A 21975-nucleotide genomic window follows, 5' to 3' on the forward strand; every position below is an offset into this window, starting at 1 on the left:
AGAATTATATTATGTCATATTAAGACATACCCTAAAATCCATATGCCTCCTCCTCCCCTGTGGATAGCACAGCAACCCCCAGCATATAATTACACACCTTAGGGACCATTTAATGGCTATTTCCAACTGCTAACAAACTCCCAGAACAAACCCCTGCCAGGTTCACCTCTCACAGGCACCTACTTGTGTGTGCCATACTCTGCCTGCCCTATGATGCCTGTGTCTGCCATATGCTGCCTGTGTCTGCCATACTCTGCCTGCCCTATGCTGCCTGTGTGTGCCATACTTTTCCCTACCGTGCCTGTGTGTGCCATACTCTCCCTGCCCTATGCTGCCTGTTTGTGCCATACACTCCCTGCCCTATGCTGCCTGTTTGTGCCATACCCTCCCTGCCCTATGCTGCCTATATGCCATACTTTGCCTACCCTGTGCTGCCTACACACAGACAGCATAGTCCAGGCACTACATACAATGTATGAGGTGTGAACAGACAAACAATGTGGGTGATTACAGCCTGAGCCTGAGGTGTGAACAATGCAGGGGGTGAACAATGCAGAGATTAAAAGGTGTGAACAACACAGGGGATTACATATTTAAACAATACAGAGGGATTACAGCCTGAATCTGAGGTGATAACCATGCAGGGGGGCAGTTAATCTCAGTACTGAAACCATTTAAAGTTTACACAAGTGTAAACCATCAAAGCAGCCAGACAGGTGGAGGGCCACACAGAGGGCCGCCAGTTGGACAGCACTGCTCTATATAGTAATATTACATCATTTCTTTTATATATCTATTGAACCTTTAAAAGGAATTACCAAGGAAATAATCCACTGAATGTTTGAGCTGCACAGAATAAGAATTATTTGTCATATAAAGTCATATAAAATTAAGGTATTTTGAATAAAAGTTTAGAATATGATTATGGAGCACAAGGGCAGCATGGTGTTAATGAAAAGCATTTACAGTACAACTCTATCTAGCATTAGAATCAAAAGAATCTGCTTAGCTGCATTGGCAAACTCTATAATCAGACTGTATTGTAGATTTTTCATGATAGTAGAAAACACTTGCATTGCATGTTACTCTCATACCTTCTGCACAGTAGCCCATGCACCCCTGAGTAGGTTGCAACAGGTATACAAAGAAATCCCCGCAGTTTCTCACTGACACAGGGATGCGGAAGAGACAGCAATCTTTTGTGCTACTGAAGAAAAACTGCCAAGTCGCACAGGCGGTGAGATGTCGGATCTCCCCAGGTGGGGGCAGAGTCTCAGAGTCCCGTAATGACAGCCACACAGGGGCTTGTGTTCCGCAGTGATTCATCTGTGAAATGTGAGAATAAAAGAAAGATAGAACAACATTTTAAATTAAAAACAACATCATTATATAAGTGCACTTTAAAGCAATTCAATAGAATGCTATTAAAGGGGAACTCCAACCAAACACAACTTAAGCTTTTGAAAAGTAAACATAAGATCAAATAACTTTGCATTATAGATCCATGAAAAAATATGCAGCCTTTTCATGATTTTTAATGTAATCATTTGATTTGGAACAGTTACCTAAGCCTGGCCCCCTGTTCTCCTGCTGATCTGGCTGACTACTTGGAGACTCAAAAAAAAATCTAATAGTAGTCAACTGTTCTGAGCCTGCCTTCAGCCTGCATCCTCCAAATCCCACAATTCCCTGCACAGGTGATATCAATAAAGAAAGGAACATCACAGGACAGTGCATTGTGGGTTATGTAGTTCCTGCATGCTGTCTGTTGGCTGTGGAGAAGTAGTTACAATTTGCAACATCAATGTTTTAGTCCCTCCTCCCCTGCCAGGATTTCAAATAATGCAGAAAGAGAAGAACTGTTTTGCAGCTGGTTTTCAGCATATACAAATTGTATTTATTTTGATGAAATAGATGTTAGGTATATTAGGAGTTTCTGTGTTTTGTGGGGCTCTTTTACAAACTTTTTTACAAATTTTGGGTTAGGTGCCGGAGTTCTCCTTTAATGGTCTGCTAAGGGTGTGCTTATAACTCCTACTAGTTGAAGTGAATAAGAGAGGGACAGACAACTTTAGGATAGTGAGACACATGTAATCACTGTGTGTGTGTCCCTAAATAGACTTTAGTTAATAGACTTGGCAGCCGCCTCTATTCTACACAGCCTACCAGCCATTTAAAAAAGTCTAGAAAGCAAAATACTCTACAAACCAATGTATTGCTTCCACTTGTATCTGGTTACCAAGAGGTCTCACTGTTATAAAAATAGCATGCCTTAGTGAACTTCCATAGGAAGCAGTCAACCCACATACCATTTCCGAGCTTTCTCTATTTGGGCAAGGGGGATCAGGTTGGGCCACATAATATAAAAGCTAAAACAGCACAGTAACTCAAAATGATAGGTTAACCCTATTTTCAGTATTGGTCTATTCCCAGCATTTCCCATGTATTAGAAAATATTGCTGGGAAAGGATCCTTACATCACTCTCCACTGGGCGGTATCACTGCAGGTTGGAGGCTACTTGGGACAATGAACAACAATTTCAGCTACTTTCTTCACTACAGGTACGGGACCTGTTATCCAGAATGCTCGGGACCTGGGTTTTTTCGGATAAGGGATCTTTCCCTAATTTGGATCTCCATAACTTAAGTCTGCTAAAAATCATTTAAATATTGAATAAACCCAATAGGATTGTTTTGCCACCAATAAGGATTAATTATATCTTAGTTGGGAACAAGTGCAAGGTACTGTTTTATTATTACAGAGAAAAAGGAAATCACTTTTAAAAATTAGAATTAGAATTATAATGGAGTCTATGGGAGATGGCCTTTCCGTAATTTGGAACCTTCTGGATAAAGGGATCCCATTCCTGTACTACCTTGCAACTAGGCCATCTGCCTCTATGTTAAGAGTAATTGTTGCAGGCAGAATTCACTCTCAGCACCACACAGCCTACATTAGATGGCACACTATCCCTGTTTTATTCTATAGGTATGAATTTTATTACATACAAATCTCATTTTTTATTTTCCCAACCCATAACTTTTTACCCTACAACTAAAGGGCCAATTTATTAAAATGTGATATTACAGCTCACCACCGAAAAATTTACCTGCTTCCTATTCATTCCTATGAAATCTTTAGAAATGTATTTATCAATGGGTAAAAGTTCACCATTTGATAAACGCGCTTCTAAAATTCCCATAAGAATGAATAGAAAGTGGGTTCATTTTTCTGTGGTGAGCTGTAATATCACATTTTAATAAATCTGCCTCTTAGTTTCTTACAACCTCTTTTATAGGGCACTATTAGGAAATGTGTGAATTAGGAAGAAAACCTGCTGAAAATATTTGCAGGGTAAATCTGCCCAAAGCATTACATAGCACCTAACATGGCTTGTCTTGTTTGTCATAAATTCCAAATGTCTATGTGAAACACAAACATTCTGCATCCCATATATTTAGCTCAGAATGCAACTTATTCTTCTCTATGTAAGTCATTTAACGTACTTTTCTATTATCCTTCTAGTAAAAGCAGCCTACTATACACACGAAAGCTCATTTAGCATGTAATGGGACAGTGCAAAAATGTTTCACCTATTACTGCTCTTGTTCTTGTGCCTTGAGCTAAGCAATTTTATATTTGTGCTTACAATTTTGAAATTATACCAGAATGTCCATTTTAAATAACATGAGCATCTTTCTCTACCCAGTGCCCAGTCAGTTGAGGGACACACAAGAAAATAAATCCAATTTTAACCATTGGGGTTGTGGCCTTCCACATCTTATGCTCAATGATATAAAAGATATAAGAGATTATGTAATGAAAGGCATTGAGTTTCCCCCAGGCTTGAGCAATCATAAATCTGCCCCTTCATTTAAGTGTGTGTTAGTGAAAGGGCCCATTGCTACATCTTCTGAAGCAGCTGTTTGACTCCACATGCTCTTTGTATAATGCCAGTTTTTACAGTATTATTTCTAGATCATTGCCTATAATATAACTGGATTATATATATGAATGTAATGATTTTTTATTATGGTGTAATCACATACAGCAAAAACAAGTAAACTATCCCCTATATGTAATAAAGGGCACTAAGTTTGCCCAGGAAGTAACCCATAGCAATCTATAAGATGTTTGCTTTTAAATTGTAATCCAGTAATTGCTTCCCTGCTGATTGGTTGCTATAAGTTACTGCTCCTGGGCAAACTTGGAGCCAGATTTATAACTGCTCAAGACTTTAGGCTTGCGCAATCATAAGGAAACTGCACATGAATATGCTAACTCACTCTTGGTTTCGACTGTTTATCTAATTTTGGGATGTCTGATCCTGGACTTCCATCCAACTCACTTAACCCAAGCTTTTTAATATTTTTAATATGAGCAGCTCTAAATCATTGTTATCTAGATTAGTGGCACCAATACCTCCACGCACTTGGTTGGCATCTCAGCCGGCTTATCGAAGATCATGAAGCGATACCATCCAGGAGACAAGGAGTGGTCACAGATCACATCATGGATGGCTGACTGCTGCAGCTTCAGGGAGTCAAAATCCAGACTTCGGTATGAATTCTGCAGAATCTGATGCCCACTTGAGGAACATTCTGATCAAGATAAGCATTGTATTATTATACAGATCATAATCTTCAAATATGATGGATACAATGCGAGCAATAAAACAAAAAGCGGGGAATTGGTAACACTCAAAGTTAACTTTTTGTATAAGGTAAAACATCTGCAGCTGGTCTCCTCTTTATGTTTTTTTTCTGTTTTTTTTTTTTTCAATTATTTTCCTGTTTCTCTCTTCTGAAAGAAAGAGAAACAATTCTACTTGCCCTCTCTAATATAGTCCAGGGTTGATATGAAGGAATTAACATTAATGGAGACTAAAATCTACAAAACCCCCAGAGTGGATTAAGGGATTTACTAAAACCCAAACAGGGCAGCTGGGTAAGTCAGGGACTTTATATTTGTGCTAACAATTCAGCTTATGTCAATGTTCTCTATTATACCCAAACTTGTCAAATACCATATCTGTTAATGGCTTACATGAGAAAAGCAAATTGGCTCCAATAGTCAACAGCCGTCACTCGCTGATAAAATGTTGTGACAAGCGAGAACTCTAAAAGCAAGCCAAAATACAGCACTTAACAAGAGCACCCAAAAGAAAGGGCAGGCAAGGAGACACTATATGGTAAGTGAAGATAAAAAAGTGAAAGGTTCACTCAGTCCGAAACTATCTACTAAGCGACTCCTGAGGAGGTCAAACAAAACACCTCCTGGCCACAGAATAGCAATCAGGGATTTCCCTGTATTATGTCTCCTGATTTTGTGTTTTTATAGCCAAAAAGCTAGTAGATGACTTGACTGTGCTTAGCGTTCATACCAACAGCAAGACTTCTTTTTTGGGTCTTAGTGGTCACCAGTGTCTCTATAGCTGCATAGCTACAAAAGATCAATGGTCACTATTCTTTCATGTGTAGCTGTTCTTTAGGCCAACTTCACAGTAGATATTCTCAGGAACACAGTAAAAGACTTGTTTAAACATACCTTAAAGACCTCCACTGAAACCAAACCAAATCTGCTAAAATACTGATGAAAACACTTTCTGTTAATTTTGGTCAACCTGTGGCCCATAGGTCTTTTCTGTGGTTCAAAACAGCTGAAAGAATATGACACCCACACTTTCCTCCAACTCCCCACTCCTAGACATGTTCTGTTTTGTATCACGGTGTATATCTGAGTGTTTATCTTTAAGTTTACCCTCATTTTTTTTAAAAACATACATGACAAAAAAAGTCATGTCAAGGGATCATTCATTAACCCTAGAGTCAAAGCATTTAGGATGGAGCTTTCTTAGTAAGGAACCATATGAGATGCACCAAAAGAAGTTTCATTTCATTTTTCAACTAAAATGTGCAACGCTGCAATGTGGATGTGTAGATTTGACTGGTAAATGCTTTATTGTAATAGAATTGGTTAATGCTTCGATTGCAGCCATAACTTGCAGTCCCACTGACCATTTTCTTTTTTTTTTTCTTTATATTTGCACTTAGAAAAAAAATGAAGCAAGGGTTTTCAGCAGGGCCCTACAGGGCTGACATTCCAGCTCTTATAATAGCCCATTATCCCAATAATTTACAGTGTCTCCATAGGCAAATTATTTGGAAATGACCCATTATTTTACATAAGAAAATCAACCCTACAGTTGGGCAATGGCAATTTTTTGTAATTAAACTGCATTTAAGAGCAATTTGTGATCCTTCCAGGTCGTGCAATTATAAGAACACCATTAGAAGAACAAGAGCTTAACTTGGCAACATTTGCTATAACTGGCAGGGTACTACATTTTATTTGTAAATAGTCTTGAAACACACAGAAGCATAATTATAATTATCATGTAGTGCTCTAATGATCCACTCTCTTAGTTCCGCAAATACCACTAGCACTGCAATTTATCAGCCCTGGCCTGGCTCCAGGCATATTTATCTTTATTAGCCCTCAGCAGCAGGATTAACCCCAGATCCAAAAGCCATAGCTACCCTTATCAACCTCAAGCAATATTATCTTCTCCAGCTATAAAACAACTCCTTTTTATTCATCCCCAATAGTATTAAATCTCACATCCCCTTTTCAAACTTGTTCCTTGTTATCAAAATCTAGGAACTAGAACCGAGTCAGTATTAACCCTCATATCCATTCCCATTTAATATTATAAAAACTATTTCTTACTTTTTTCTTTTTTAGAACATTCTATTTATATTAAATCCCAATCCTTACATTTATTCTTGCGGTTATCATCAGACAATAGATCTGGAAATGGTTTAAACAAATGCTTTAAAGACCTTGTATCCCTTATCAAAAAGATTTTAGGGGTAAAGGTCAGATACTAGTTTAGTCTAATAATTCATTCCTCTGATGTTTTCGGCTTAATTGCACTGCAGGTTATCAAACACATCAACATTCTGAAGAAAATCAATTAGAATATAGTGTTACTTTTCAAACCTCTTTAAAAAATATAAAAGGTAACTGAAAACACGTGAAGATGACATCAAGACTCAAATCCCGACCTGATATCTTGGGGAGGAATCTGTTTTTAATAACTCCCAATAAAAGAAAGACCAGGACACATGGCTATTCCATTATATTGATACACTGTGAGGATTAGTGATCCCAGTGCAACTGGCATGCATTAATCTTTACAAAATAAATAGCTAGACAGAATGCACAGGATATCTGTTTCTTCTAAGAAAGTACCATAAAAATACAACTATTAAAGGCAGTGTTGTGCTTTAGGTCAGTGGTCCCCAACCTGTGCTTCGTGAGCAACATGCTGTTCCCCAACCCCTTGGATGTTGCTCTCAGTGGCCTCAAAGCAAGTGCTTATTTTTGAATTCCTGGATTGGAAGCAGCTTTGGTTGCATAAAAAACAGTGGTACTGCTTAACAGATACTCATTTAGGATTCCAGCCCACATAAGAGCTACCAAATAGCCAATCACAGCCCTTATTTGGCACCCTCATGAACATTTTTAATGCTTGTGTTGCTCCCTAACTCTTTTTACATTTGAGTATGGCTCACAGGTAAAAATTTTTGGGAATCACTGCTTTAGGTTATATCATATTGTGGACATCATAATTGGCAGCTACAAGTCCCTTCATTTGTTTGTCCTGCAATGCAGTGCTGCTATACAAGGGCCTTATACAGATTACAGTGATAACATAAAACCTTTGTCACTACACTAAAAAACTATGTCATGTGCTTGTTTTCAACTATGATCTAAAGCTATAATTGTTATACCAAGCAATCGTGGCACTCAGTTACATTAACACAACCTACTGCGGCACAAGTTACAGTAGCTGCCCTTAACTACCCTTTGAGATCCAAAGTTTTGCTTAAATATGCTAACAATAAAACCAGTAAGAAGACAGCAACAAAATTAACAGTTAACAAAATTTCTTCTTCTATACCAGTGGTTCTCAATCTTCTAATGCCGTGACCCTTTAATACAGTTCTTCATGTTGTTATGACCCCCAACCATAAAATTATTCCTAAGACCATTGGAAATATGTGTTTTCCGATGGTCTTTGGCGACCCCTGTGAAAGGGTCATTCGACCCCCAAAGGGGTCCTGACCCACAGGTTGAGAACCGCTGTTCTATACACAACCACTAAAATACTCTACTATCTAGATGTCTATTTGGGGAGACATATAATATGTCTTCTTATGAAATGCAAACCTTATGTTTTTAATATACAGTGTAAAGTTTCTAGTACATTTAGCCAAAGCATTCATGGCAATATATAACATCTCTTCTTTCTTCCACACTAATAACCCTTCAGTTCTTCAGTCCACCCACTCTTAAGTTAATTTACATGCTATTGATTTTTCACATTATTTCTCCCAGAATGATTTCATTGTCTAGCCTGAGAAAAGTCAAGAGCATCCTTCAATAAATGTTTTTGGTATCCCTTTATTTTGCCCCTGGTAATTACCCAACCAACAATACAGTTGATATATATAATGTCTTCTTCTGTACACAGTCGTTGCACTTCAATATTTTTAGGGATCAGACCAGGGTATGCAGACTTAACTGGCACATTATTCAGCCCACTGTCTCCTATCTATAACCTTCAAATTACATAAGAAGGGGTGGTGGGATCTTCTAAACAAATTGGACTAGTCAATGAGCCCTTAACCAACTTGCTAAAACTTTACTTCTTTCTCTCTTCCCTATTCCCCCACTTTAGGTGCTTACTGACCTGCAAGTATTGTGCTACTCAAGGCCCATATAAAAAAAATTACCAGTCATGAAAAGTCTCACTATCCAGGAGTCTAATCGGGGGTAATATGTCTTCTTATGAAATACAAGCCTTACATTATTATTGCACAGTTTACAGTTTCTAGTACATCTGCCTAAAGCATTCATGGCTATGTTTTACTTCTCTCCTTTCTTCCACACCGACCAAACTTCAGTTCTTCAGTCCACCCATTTAAACTCTATTTAAGTTCACCAACATCCAATTCTCTTTTCGCTTTATTTCTGCCAAAATTATTTCTTTGGCTGTCTGGCCTAAGAGAAGTTGATGGAGTAGGGACATCCCTCAATCCCTTTATCATACTTGCCAATATTCCTCAACTTAATCTCCAGTAATATTGTGTCCCATGTAATCACCCAACCAACACAACAGCACCTAAAGTTTTTTTCCCAAAGAAACGTAAGATAAACCCCTAAAACTATTATTTATTTCAACAGTGATCCTTGCAGCAACTCTTTACTTACATTATTCTGTTTGCATCTTTTCTAGCTGTAGAATGCTGGTTTCAAGTCATATGTAGTACCTGTTCCACAGTATATCAAACCAAGCACATACACTTCAGTTAAAAAGGTAACAGCGAACAAGAAGCACAGCTGTAATTTTACTACACTTAGGGGCTGATTTACTAAGACACGATTTCGAATCCGAATTGGAAAAATTCCGATTGGAAACGAACATTTTGCGACTTTTTCGTATTTTTTGCGATTTTTTCGGCGTCTTTACGATTTTTGCGTAAAAACGCGAGTTTTTCGGCGTCTTTACGATTTTTGCGTAAAAACGCGAGTTTTTCGTGGCCATTACGAAAGTTGCGCAAAGTCGCGATTTTTTCGTAGCGTTAACACTTGCGCGCAAAGTCGCGCCTTTTTCGTAGCGTTAAAACTTAAAAGGCGCAACGTTTCGCGCAAGTTTTAACGCTACGAAAAAATCGCGACTTTGCGCAACTTTCGTAATGGACACGAAAAACTCGCGTTTTTACGCAAAAATCGTAAAGATGCCGAAAAACTCGCGTTTTTACGCAAAAATCGTAAAGACGCCGAAAAACTCGCGTTTTTACGCAAAAATCGTAAAGACGCCGAAAAAATCGCAAAATTACCGATCATTACGAAAAAAACGCAATCGGACGCATTCGGCCCGTTCGTGGGTAATCCACGAACGTCCGGAAACCGTCCGAATGCGTTTTTTTCGTAATGATCGGTATTTTGCGTTTTTTTTCGCAACTTTTTCGTAGCCGTTATGACTTTTTCGGAAATTGTTGCGACTTTTTCGGAAATTGTCGTGACTTTTTCGTAGCGTTACGACTTGCGCGAATTGTCGCGACTTTTTCGAAGCCATCGTGCCAAGTATGAAAGTTTCGGATTCATTCAAGCTTCAGTATCGTGACTTTCCTTGGGCCAGGTTGAAACTGCAGAGTGCCATTGAGTCCTATGGGAGGCTTCCAAAATCATGCAAAGTCTGAAAGTTTTGGCCGCCGTTTACAAGCGCTCAATACGAAAAAGTCGCGACAATATACGAGCAAATCGTAACGGCTACAAAAAAGTTGCGACAATTCGCGCAAGTCGTAACGGCTACGAAAAAGTCGTAACGGCGACGAAAAAATCGCACAAAATACGAAAAAGTCGCAAACTGTTCGTTTCCAATCCAAATTTTTCCCATTTGGATTCGGATTTGTGGATTAGTAAATTAGCCCCTTAGGATCAGATTCAGTTCCATGACAAATCGTATGGTTTATCTCATGAAAGCTCAGTGGAAGTCTATAGGGATTTGGAATTGTATAAAAAGACAAGTTTTTCTTATTGAATTGAATCTGGCTCTAAGTTGGAATAAAACTTCATCTGTCCTGCGATTACAATCAGCAAGTCATTGCGACGGAATGTAAGCACACAATGGAAGCAGGAGACATGGCCAGTAAGCCGGGACTGTAAACATAAAAGAAGGAAACAAATACATTGCAGCAAACAGATGTAGCCGTATAAAATACACTAATGACCTACTCCTGCATTTGCAAATCCCATGCTTTTAAAAAATGCTGATTTAGTCAACAGAAACCAGGAAATAACAAAAGTAATTCTTTAGTATAATTAATAGGAATTCCTTCAGCTTAAGGGAGCACAAAGACTAAATACAAATATGTCAAATTATGTGCTATGTTTGTTTTAAATTCCTCCATTTTCTCTTAGTATGTGCTTTGAGAGCTCATTCTATTTTTCATTCTCGCTTAGATGATTTGAATGCTTTAAAATACATGTGACCGCAATTACAATACTATCAATCTAAAGACAAATCGACTGTAACAGAAGTAACAAAACCGAGACTCTTACATTATATTGTTTCTGTTACTGCCCCTTTCTACATGTGTACAACCAAAAAATTTGGTCAGGCAGTTTCGCTGACCATACTGCCAGTGTGGAAAGTCACCATTTATAATTATGAAGTCCTCATGCAATCCCGATTGAGGATTATTTGATGTGAACATTTCCCTTGGTCAGTCAGAAGTAAGTGAAGAGAAGCCACAGCTCTTCTTTCCTTCCTTCCATTCTGATCATTTGGGTGGTTAGCCCAACCGAGCAATATAATAAGGTGACCATATGTCCATTTATGTATGCTACAGAAGGGTACAGGTATGGGATCCGTTATCCGGAAACCCATTATCCAGACAGTTCTGAATTACGGAAGGCCATCTCCCATAGACTCCATTATAAGCAAATAATTCTAATTTTTAAAAATGATTTCCTTTTTCTCTGTAATAATAAAACAGTACCTTGTTAACTAAGATATAATCAATCCTTATTGGAGGTAAAACAATCCTTTTGGGTTTATTCAATTTTTAAATGATTTTTAGCAGACCTATAGTATGGAGCATGGAGATCCAAATCCCTTATCCAGAAAACCCCACATCCCGAACATTCTGGATAATAGGTCCCATACCTGTACAATGTACAAAGCACAAAAAACTCAACAAACTATATTTTGTCCCCAATTCTTCGTGTCCATTGCTATCAGACACAACTCTTTGGGGCACATTTACTAACCCACGAACGGGCGAATGTGTCCGATTGCGTTTTTTTCGTAATGATCGGTATTTTGCGATTTTTTCGGAAATTATCGCGACTTTTTCGTTACCAATACGATTTGCGCGTTTTTCGTAGCCATTACGACTTGCGCGAAAAAACGCGAGTTTTCCGTAGCCATTCCGAAAGTTGCGCAAAATCTGGCGATTTTTTCGTAGCGTTAAAACTTAAAAGGCGCAACGTTTTGCGCAAGTTTTAACTCTACGAAAAAATTGTGACTTTTCGCGCAAGTTTTAAATCGGCAGATTTTGCGCAACTTTCGGAATGGCTACAAAAAACTCGCGTTTTTTCGCGCAAATCGTATTGGTAACGAAAAAGTCGCGATAATTTCCGAAAAGTCGTAAAGGCGCCGAAAAAAATCGCAAAAAATACGAAAAAGTCGCAAAATGTTCGTTTTCCAATCGGAATTTTTCCAATTCGGATTCAAATTCGTGTCTTAGTAAATCAGCCCCTTTGTGTTTCAGCTATGGAGTGCAAAAAGTTGACTCTGAAAATGCCATGCTGGTGGGGTGCAAGTTGCACTCGATTTGGAAGGAATGTGGTTTTCTCCAGCCCCCTCCCTTTGTATAATTCACTTGTTGTACGTAGGAAAAGCCAAGGGACAAATTAAGAACTGTACTTACCACCTACTCAATGTTTGCATTATTTAAAGGGTGCCACTGCAACTCTTAGGCACTGTGCTCTGCACCTTGACTTGTATTTTCCATCCTATGTAAGGCATAGACCACAACAGAAGGGAACTCAGTAACACCAACCCCTACAGACCATTGGACTGGCAAATCTGCCTGACCAAATGTGGCCATGTATTTAATGGATTCAGATTGTAATAATCAGTCCTATGGAAAGAAATTATTTTATTCATTGTGCTTGTTCATTCAAGTGCGTGTCACCGTATAGATAACAATACAGGCAAGTTGCTGAAAACCTTCTCTAGCTGAAACTATATGAGATATAAAGCTTGCCTTTTCGTTCAAAATTATTTTTTTGTTTCCAAAACAAGTAACTAATATTAAAAAAAGACTCTACTGTAGTGATATTTTTATCCATTGCCTAAAGTTCCAAACACATGCCAATAACATGTGGCCAATAACTCTGGGATTCCGACAAATCATTTTGGAAAGACTTGAAGTTGTGCAAATCAGTTCCAAATGAATATGTCAGGTCACTTCCCAAGCCACCATTACATTAAATGATTAAATATACACACAGAAAGCCGGCTGAACATTTTAAAGAGCCAATATCACTAAAATAAATGTTTTTTTTTATTTAAGGGTTCATTTATGAAATTCCCTTCATATTTATACGGAAATATATAATTGTAGATCGTAAGCTCTTTTGGGCAGGGCTCTCTTCACCTCTTGTATCGGTTATTGATTGCTTTATATGTTACTCTGTATGTCCAATGTATGTAACCCACTTATTGTACAGCGCTGAGGAATATGTTGGCGCTTTATAAATAAATTTTAATATAAATAATATATATATATAGCATTATTATGCTATTAGTTAAGCCTCATCTTTAGATTCCTTTAATGAGGCTATGAGTTTTGGAGGCCAAGTTAATATGTAAAAAAAGGCTCAGCTAGGGGAGTTATATCATATGTGTAATGTTCAGACAGAAAGCCCTTTAAATCGCTGGGACATTGCATGGGTGTTTGACTGGTGGCACAGTATACATCGATGTGGGGAGTGAAAGGGTACTCGGTATATTATGGCACAGTGACTCTATCTACTATTGTACATTAACAGTAAGTAGTTCAATCCTGTAGACTCATCAAAAACTGTGGCATCTGGTGGCAAATTTGTCATGAAAAATCAAAGTCTTCAGCAAGTGAAATTATAATTTAGTGAATAGCGATTTGAGGCCCCACAAGGAAAATAAACACTATTAAAGCAAAACCTCTATATTGTGCTTTCTCTCTGGTTTTTCTGTTGGATTCTGCTATTTCTAGTCTTATTCTAGGGCGCCTCCTCACATTCCTTAGGGTAGTGGCTCTCAAACGGGGGGGCAGATTTGGAGCTGTTGCAGGAGGGTTTGACCTGAAGCCAACTTAGGGTAAGCCAACAATAATGCCAATTTGCTTTCCCAGATGTAACTATTCATAAGGTCAATTAGGGTGACGTTTGGGTTTAAAACGTATTTTTTACCCCCCTAGGTATGTAGGAACTAAGGCTGTAAGAGTTATAAAGTTATATATATACTGTCCCTATACCTGTATATCTTGTTATGAACTCAGGGCCCTAACCAAAGGCTGAACCCTCTGGAAGGCTTGAACTAAAGAAAGGCCAACAACCATTGCCTTAGGCCCAAAATAAGATAGTCATAACCCAATGCAGATCTACCAAACAGCTCCCAGTTATAGAAAAACAATTAAGGGGTAAGTGCAAGCAACTCTCACTATGCATCTACCCAGGGGAAAGTTAAAAGTACTGGGCTTTCATCAACACTTAAAAAAGGGACAAAAAAAGGGAAAGTAGACCCACTGACTACTGGAGACCCAGTGGAGCACTGAATTCTAAGCAAGTTCAATATAGAATTATGAAAAATGTCTTGTTCTCAAAGTTTGGGTGGGGGGTAAAATGATGGTTTTTTGGGGCCATCGTGCCACTACTTACTAAAGATTGATAATGTACCAGTTTTACCAGTACTCCTTACTAAACAGAAATATCCATAGGGATCTGTGTTTGTGCAGATATACTGGCCACTGGGTGTTTATAGACATCCAAACAATGACTCCTACCAGATGTGGTCAATTTATTAAAGTTAAAACACAAGCTGTGTATCTTCATGTTTATTTCTCTCAAGCTATCACTCACATATAGTCACAGCTTATGGGTGGGCTTATGGGTGGGCACTGGAACTGTACATTTCAGCTAGACAGAGGTTGCCCTCTTTGGTTTGCCTTCTTAATGGTTTAGACCATGTCACTTTGTATAAAGCAAAGTTGTACCATATTATTGTGCACTTCTATTCTCTATTACATGATTTCCTGGAGACAAACATTCGCTCACTCTGGTTCACTCTGCAGAAATGAACCCTACATGGGAAACATATGGCTTCTCTCAAGATTGCACAACTTGTCCTTTAGAATTTCAGCTCCCAGATGTGGATTAACGTGTATTCACATCTCCCTAAAGGGAAAAGGAACCATGATTTAAATACACAGCTTGGCAGACTTTTATCTTCTCCTAAGCAGACTGAAGGGCAAATTTATTCATTTTCAAGTGATGATTTTGCCAATTTTCTACAAAATCCCAATTGATTTTTTTTTCATTTGTAACCATGTTTTTAAAAATTTGTGTCTACTTTTTTTCTGTGATTTTTTTTTCCTGATCCAGTTTTTTCAAACTCCTGGCAAGTATTAGGTGGCGATTTTAGGTGGCAAACTGGATTTTATTTTTTTTATTAATAAACTTGATTACAAAAAAGGCTGTCAGCTAATACAAGAACAAATTCACAAACAAATGGGATCGGTAATAAATAAAGCTATTGAGATTTTGTTGAGAACATTAATACATTTGTCCCTAAGGGTGAAGACACACGGAGCAACTAGTAGCAGCTACTTGTCATGGCTACTAAAAAATACAATGCTAATCTTTTACTGCTAATTGTCTCTATGTGTGTTTTAGCAGAAGCAGTTCTCAGTATTGTCTATGGCAGGGTAATTTCTGGAGTTTAGTAGCCTTGAAACGTAGCTGCTACTAGTAGCCCAGTGTGTCTTCACCCTTAGGGCAAAGACACACAGAGGTACTCAGTAGCAGCTACTTGTCACAGCTGCTAAACGTCAGAAAACTCACCTTTTCACTCAAGCCGATAACCTAAACCCCCCCAAACATTCAATAACCACTAGTTTTCACCTCTCACTCCGGACTTACTGTCACTTTACACACCTACATGAACTGTAACACCATGCTAGTTACCCTGACCCTATGTCTCACCCCTCCCTTTTAGAATGTAAGCTCTTGTGAGCAGGGCCCTACCCCTAGTGTCTCTGATCCTTATCCAATGTAACTGCAAACCATTTTTGTGAATTGTTTATATGTACATATTAACTGTTATGTCTTTTGTACCCCTCTATTCTGTAAAGCACTGCGTAAATTGATGGCGCTATATAAATAATAATAATAAAGTACCCTGCAATAGACAATACTGAAATTGCCTCTGCTAAAACACACATGGTAACAGTTATCAATAAATGATCAGCATTGTCTGTTTTTGTAGCTGTGACAAGTAGCTGCTACTAGTAGCTCTGTGTGTCTTCACCCTTAGCATCTAAACACTGCATGTCAGTGGTGTACAGCACTACTCCCCCCCACAATAAAGCTATGGACCCACGGAGTGGTTCAGTCCCCCACAATAGATATCTGCTATCGTGGGCGACTAACTTCGGAATACCAAAGCGATGGCCTTTTCACCAGTGACTCCTATTGTTGCCAGTTGAAAAGCATTTTGGAGAGGTTAGTCGCCTGCTGAACTGCTCCATGGGTCCTTAGCCTTAGGCAGTACCCCCCAGCCACTAGTTTACCACAAATGACATCCCAAATAAAAACAATGTGAATGCTGTTTTGCTGGTTTCACATGAACTGCTGCAATACTAGATTTGCGTTAAAGCTCTGTGTATTGTGCGTACAGAATGATCCTACTCTGCCAATCAATATTCATGTGTAAAGCTGGCCATACACGCACCGATAATATCGTTTGAAACCTCGTTTCGTACAATATTCGGTGCGTGTATGGTAAGTTGGCGAGTCGACCGATATCGCAGGAGGCTGCTGATAATGGTCGACTCGCCGATCGGCCAGGTTAAAAGATTTTGATTTGGCGCCATAGAAGGCGCTTGATCAAAATCTGCCTTCAGGGCTGAATCGGCAGAAGGAGGTAGAAATCCTATTGTTTCTAACTCTTTATCTGCCGTTTCAGCCCTGAAGGTTAGTGGCCGATTGTACGAAAGATCGGAAATTGCCACGTGTGTGGCCACCTTAAGAGCTACAACATTCCTTATCCTTATCAACAGAGGTTTTTCTATATTATCTAAATAGACTATAACAACAGCAGCATCCCTAGTGCTTTTAAACAGTTTGTCTTTTGTAGTGCAAGGGAAATGATAGTTTTATCTCAGTATGGCAGCTCCCACATAAAAATATAAATGCAAATAAGAAGGACAGTGCAATCAATGGATTGTAGAAGCATATGTACATAAAGTGCCCCTGTATTCAAAGTTCTATTTACATGTAATATATGTTTCATTTAATGGAAAAACAAAGTTAGTTAAATCACATCATATTAATTAACAATTCTTTCTATTGACACATTATATATGTATTATATACTGCCCAATGTTTTTGCTGTGTGCCCATGTGTAATTAACTTGTACTTGGGAGGAACCTGAACCATCCTGGACAGACAACACTAGAAAATTCAGAAAACTTGATGTGGCCAGTCAGTACCATAAAATATAGTAGAACCCTGATTTTACATTTTCGGGAATTTATTTGCAAATGAATATATTCATTTTTCTGGCATTTTTTTTCACAGTCCCATATAGGCAAGCTGTTTGTCCTGTGTTGCTCCCCTGGGAAACATAAAATAGGGTTTCTACTGTATACATAATTCACCTAAACATAAGAACACCCACAAATTATGAACCCGAGTGTGTATGAAACAAATGTCACACATCAAGCTAGTCATATGGTGTTTCAGGGAGTCCTTGCTTTCTGCCATGTGTATATCAACAGTTGAAAACCCCAATCAGCTTAAAAAGATGCTATTTTTACAATAAGGGGCTGCTTGTATGTTACAGAATATATCTGCTCCCAAAAAATAGTCTTTTTTAAATGATTTGGTTAGAAAACATACAACTTCTCACAAATCTGATTGATCAGATGTTTCTTCACACTGTAAAATCAATTCCTTTGGACAGAGAAGGGGACTCTGCTTGAGGCAGGAGAGCCATGATGGATTGAGAGTGGCAGATAAAAGCTGGGCTGAGAGAGGATGTTCTCTACATCATTACCCTACAGACAGTCTGTGTAATGCACCCAGGGTGACTATAAACCTGACTTCATAAACATTCCCTGCTGTATCCTCACAGTTTGCTTGTACGTCCATGGGGCAGTGTCATAAATAACTTGCCCAGCAGTCTCTCTCTGCATCCCAGTGCTTACACCATGCCTATACTATATATACAATCACACAGATGTTAATGTTTCGTTTAACAGCAAACACTTGTATCTATATTTCTTTTGCTTTGCATGAAGTACAATACAAAGTAACTTAATTTACATTCTTTGTACTTGACCATTACTTGACTTACCCCCAAATGCACTTTACTTTTTTTAAATAAACTGAATTAACCCTGATATAAAAATATCTCTTTCTTACTCACCCCAGCAGCAGAAGGATAGATGAAAAAGACAGCAGAAGATAGTGTGGCCCCATGCTTACCTTGCTGAGCAGCGGCTGTTTGCAGAATAAGTAGCAGCACCCAGAGTGTGGCGCATCCCGGCTGTAAGTTCAGTGACATGGCTAGTGGTACTATAGGGAGACAGGTTGTGGCAATATAAAATAGCCCAGCTCCTGCACTTTCTCATAAGAAGATAAAATAAAAAGTTTCTGTTAGTTATATGTCCACTAAGTGATTCAGTGATGAGAAGCCTCCAGCTCGTCCCCCTCCCTGGGCTAAATCTCAGCCAAGTACATTGTCAGTATGTTCAGCCTTGTAACCACTCTCTGGCTCCTCCTGAACATTACAGTGAACTCACACTGTCCCCTTTGGTAATGATCTGTAATAGTAACCAGACCCGCCTCCAGCAACATGACAAACCAACAGCACAAGGCTTCTGGAAGATCTGACATGGATTCCTCTCTAGGTACTGGCTTAGCCATGGCCAGTTCAGTTCCCAAACCGACAACATGCATCTGTACTGAGCTTTAATAAACAAAGCATGTGCAATGTGGATATCATTGCTAAGTAAAACCAGGGGGAACACATGCCCGGGAGGAGATTAACTCAAAGGTTATTGCTTGCCAAAATCATCTACATTTTGAGATATTTACCTGTTTTAAAGGAATCTAGCAATAATACAATGAGACCTCTATAGTATAAGCTGTATGGCAGCTCCTATGTGTATTTCAGAAACAGAAAGCATAATTTACAAATGCAGCACAATTGCCAACAATGCATTAAAAGTATGTTTTGATGCATCGGAACTAAGGGGCCCATTTATTTTGGGTGTCTAAAATCACGATTGGAAAAAATTCGAAGTAACCACGATAATTTCTGATGTTCGAAAATTCTTTTCTCGGTCATATGAAAATATCATGGTTGCGTTCCGAAAGTCACAAAATTTTCGGATCCAAACATTTGTATGATTTTGGAAGCCTTCCATAGGACTCTACAGATCCAACCTGGCCAAAAAATAGTTACAATACCAAAGCTTGAATGAATTCTGAAATGGTCGTAGTCTTTGCGAAAAATACGACTTTTTCGTGGAAGTTAATGAAAACCACGAAAAAGTTGTGGAACTTCAACAATATTATTGGTTTAATGAATGGGCCCCTAAGGGACTCCAGGTTAAAGCAGCATTAGAGTGCCATTCTTTGCTGCACTTTTGGATACATCCTGCTGCAGCAACCCTAGAATTACCAACGCATTCAGGGTGGCGTCAGCTCCTGGGTTCCCTCAGCATCAATAAGCGACTCATCAGAAGAAGCAATGATGCTTAATGCAACTATACAGAAGTGCAAGGGGTGTGTTAGGACACAATAAATTTAATGAATAGTATAAAAAACTCCAACTAGGGCCAGGCCCGTATTTGTGGCGAGGCCACAAAGGGCCGGGCCTAAGGCGGCTGTGGCATGCCGGCCAGCCGAACCAGAATAAATTGCCCGCATGGAGTAATGGGGAGAAGAAGAGCGGAAACTTTAGCGCGTACTCTCCCAAATGAATGAAGGGGTGTGCATGCGCACCCGGGGGGAATTCGCATGCGTGAAGCTTGGGCGGCAAAAGGGGGTGGCCTCGGGGCGCCCTATAGGGAAATCCGGCTCTGGCTAGGGCTGTGTTAGTAAATAACTTCCGAAAGTATCAGCTCTCTGGATGCTGTCACTCAAGCTGTCTGAATCAGGACTACCCTCATTTGATAAATTCCAAGATAACTATGTAAAGTGTAAATGGATCTCGGACAGTACAGTGACATTAAACTATATATAAAACACATTAAACCTATAGCTTTATGTCTTTATATAGACATGGTGCTCTTCAGTATGTCACAACAGCAGTATACTTTACAACAGGCTCCTTTCCCTATTAGCTCATAGCAGGTAAATATGTAAAATATTCTCTCTTTTTGCTATAGCTGTAGCAATGCATGTGATACGGATACACCTGAAATCTCATTGTAATTGGCCTTCAGCCTAAGCCTCCCATTGACTGTCTGGGACCCCAGGAGTGTAGAGCTTTACTCTTTGGGAGTATGGCATGCCTTAGTCTGTGCAAATGAAAGACTGTGTAGCTGCATCCTAGTAGTAGCCTCAGCATGGTCATAGCAACAATCTGGAAGTAGCTATAGTGTAGTAGTAGCTACAGTGTGGTAGTAGCTGCTGTCTGATAATAGCAACAGTCTGGTAGTAGCTACAGTCTGGTAGAATCTGCAGTCTAGTATTAGCTACAAATTGGTAGTTGCTGCTGCCTGGTAGTAGCTGCAGTTTGTTAGTAGCTACAGTCAGGTAGTAGCCTCAGTCTGATAGTAGCTGCAGTCTGGAAGGAGTTAGCAGTAGCAGTAGCAGATGCAGTTTTGTAGTAGCAGATCCAGTTTTGTAGTAGCTACATTCTGGTAGTAGCTGCAGCCTAGTAGTAGATGCAGTTTGGTAGTAGCTGCAGTCTGTTAGTAGCTGCAGTTTGGTAGTTGCTGCAGTGTAGCAGGGATTACAGATATAAGTACATGGTAGCTGTGGTTTTTATATAACACCTCATAGACAGAACAGCAATGGAAACTACCGCAGGTAGATCAGTGAATCTTAAGCCTTCTGTGTTTTTTAATCACATAAAATATAATTGTGGAAAATTAATTAGTTCATTCTGCAACCCTCCCTAAAAAAATGAACGAATAAACAAACCAAATAAGATACTGAAATCTTATTCGCAGGTTCCCTGTTATAGTCCAGTTCAAGACAAAAGAAATATAAGCTCCTGCCATTCAAAGTTCCCTAAGCAGTGTAGCAAAAACCATGTAAAACATGTAGAGGCTACTGCTATAGGGTTTTTTAAAGGGATGGTATGAAACACCTTTTATATTTATACATCCTGTATATAGCCTTGATTGGCAGGGGTTACATCATTATCTGAATGTGACTACATGTACAGTACCACTGAAACAATGCTGCAGTAGTCAGATCTTCCCAACCAAGGCCGTAATAAATCTGGCATAAAGTTATGCAAAGTTTATATCTTCTTTAAAGCAATATGTATGTATACATTTATAGTTAAGTCACAACTGTACACAAGGCCCTTATTATCCTTATTATTCGCTAATACAACAGAATGTAGACTAGATTCAAGCCTATCAATTCAATAGGCAAATAGAAGGTGTTATTTTCTTAATTTTCTGGCCAATCAGACATGGCCCTTTTAGCTATACATTCAAGCACTAAGGGGGCCATTTACTAACAGTCGGATATTTGTTTTTAATCCAATTTTTTAGCGACAAAAGTCGCAACTTTTTCAAGATTTCAAATCCATGCCTGCCAGAAACCCCTTATCCAGAAAGCTTCTAATTATGGGAAGGCTATCTCCCATATCCCATAGACTTCATTTTAATCAAACATTCATTTTTAAGAATGATTCACTTTTTCTCTGTGATAATAAAACTATACCTTGTACCTGATACAAACTAAGATATAATTATTCCTTATCAGAGGCAAAACAAACATTTTGGGTTTATTTAATGTTTCAATTACTTTTTTGTAGATTTAGGGCTCTGGCACACGGGGAGATTAGTCGCCCGCGACAAAACTCCCTGTTCGCGGGCGACTAATCTCCCCGAGTTGCCTTCCCCTGCCATCCCACCGGCGAAAATGTAAGTCGCCGGTGGGA

General features: G+C 39.0%; 1 protein-coding gene across 4 annotated transcripts in view; it reads right to left on the reverse strand.

Moving 5' to 3' along the window:
• vwde (von Willebrand factor D and EGF domains) overlaps nucleotides 1-18649 on the reverse strand; it is a 70223-nt gene extending 51574 nt beyond the window's left edge. For 2 of the 4 annotated variants that reach the window (XM_031903928.1, XM_012965592.3), the window contains exons 1-3: nucleotides 18330-18649; nucleotides 4424-4602; nucleotides 1095-1326 (exon numbers count right to left, since the gene is read on the reverse strand). In XM_031903928.1, coding sequence (XP_031759788.1) covers nucleotides 1095-1326; nucleotides 4424-4602; nucleotides 18330-18408 — 490 coding nt within the window. In that variant the 5' untranslated portion in view covers nucleotides 18409-18649. Of the gene's footprint in view, nucleotides 1-1094; nucleotides 1327-4423; nucleotides 4603-18329 lie in introns of those variants that run through there. The other 2 variants (XM_002939011.5, XM_012965594.3) reach the window with 2 other exon arrangements.
• Nucleotides 18650-21975: the final 3326 nt, after the last annotated feature.

This window comes from Xenopus tropicalis, chromosome 6 (assembly GCF_000004195.4).
Source record: "Xenopus tropicalis strain Nigerian chromosome 6, UCB_Xtro_10.0, whole genome shotgun sequence".
Classification (NCBI taxonomy): Eukaryota; Metazoa; Chordata; class Amphibia; order Anura; family Pipidae; genus Xenopus; species Xenopus tropicalis.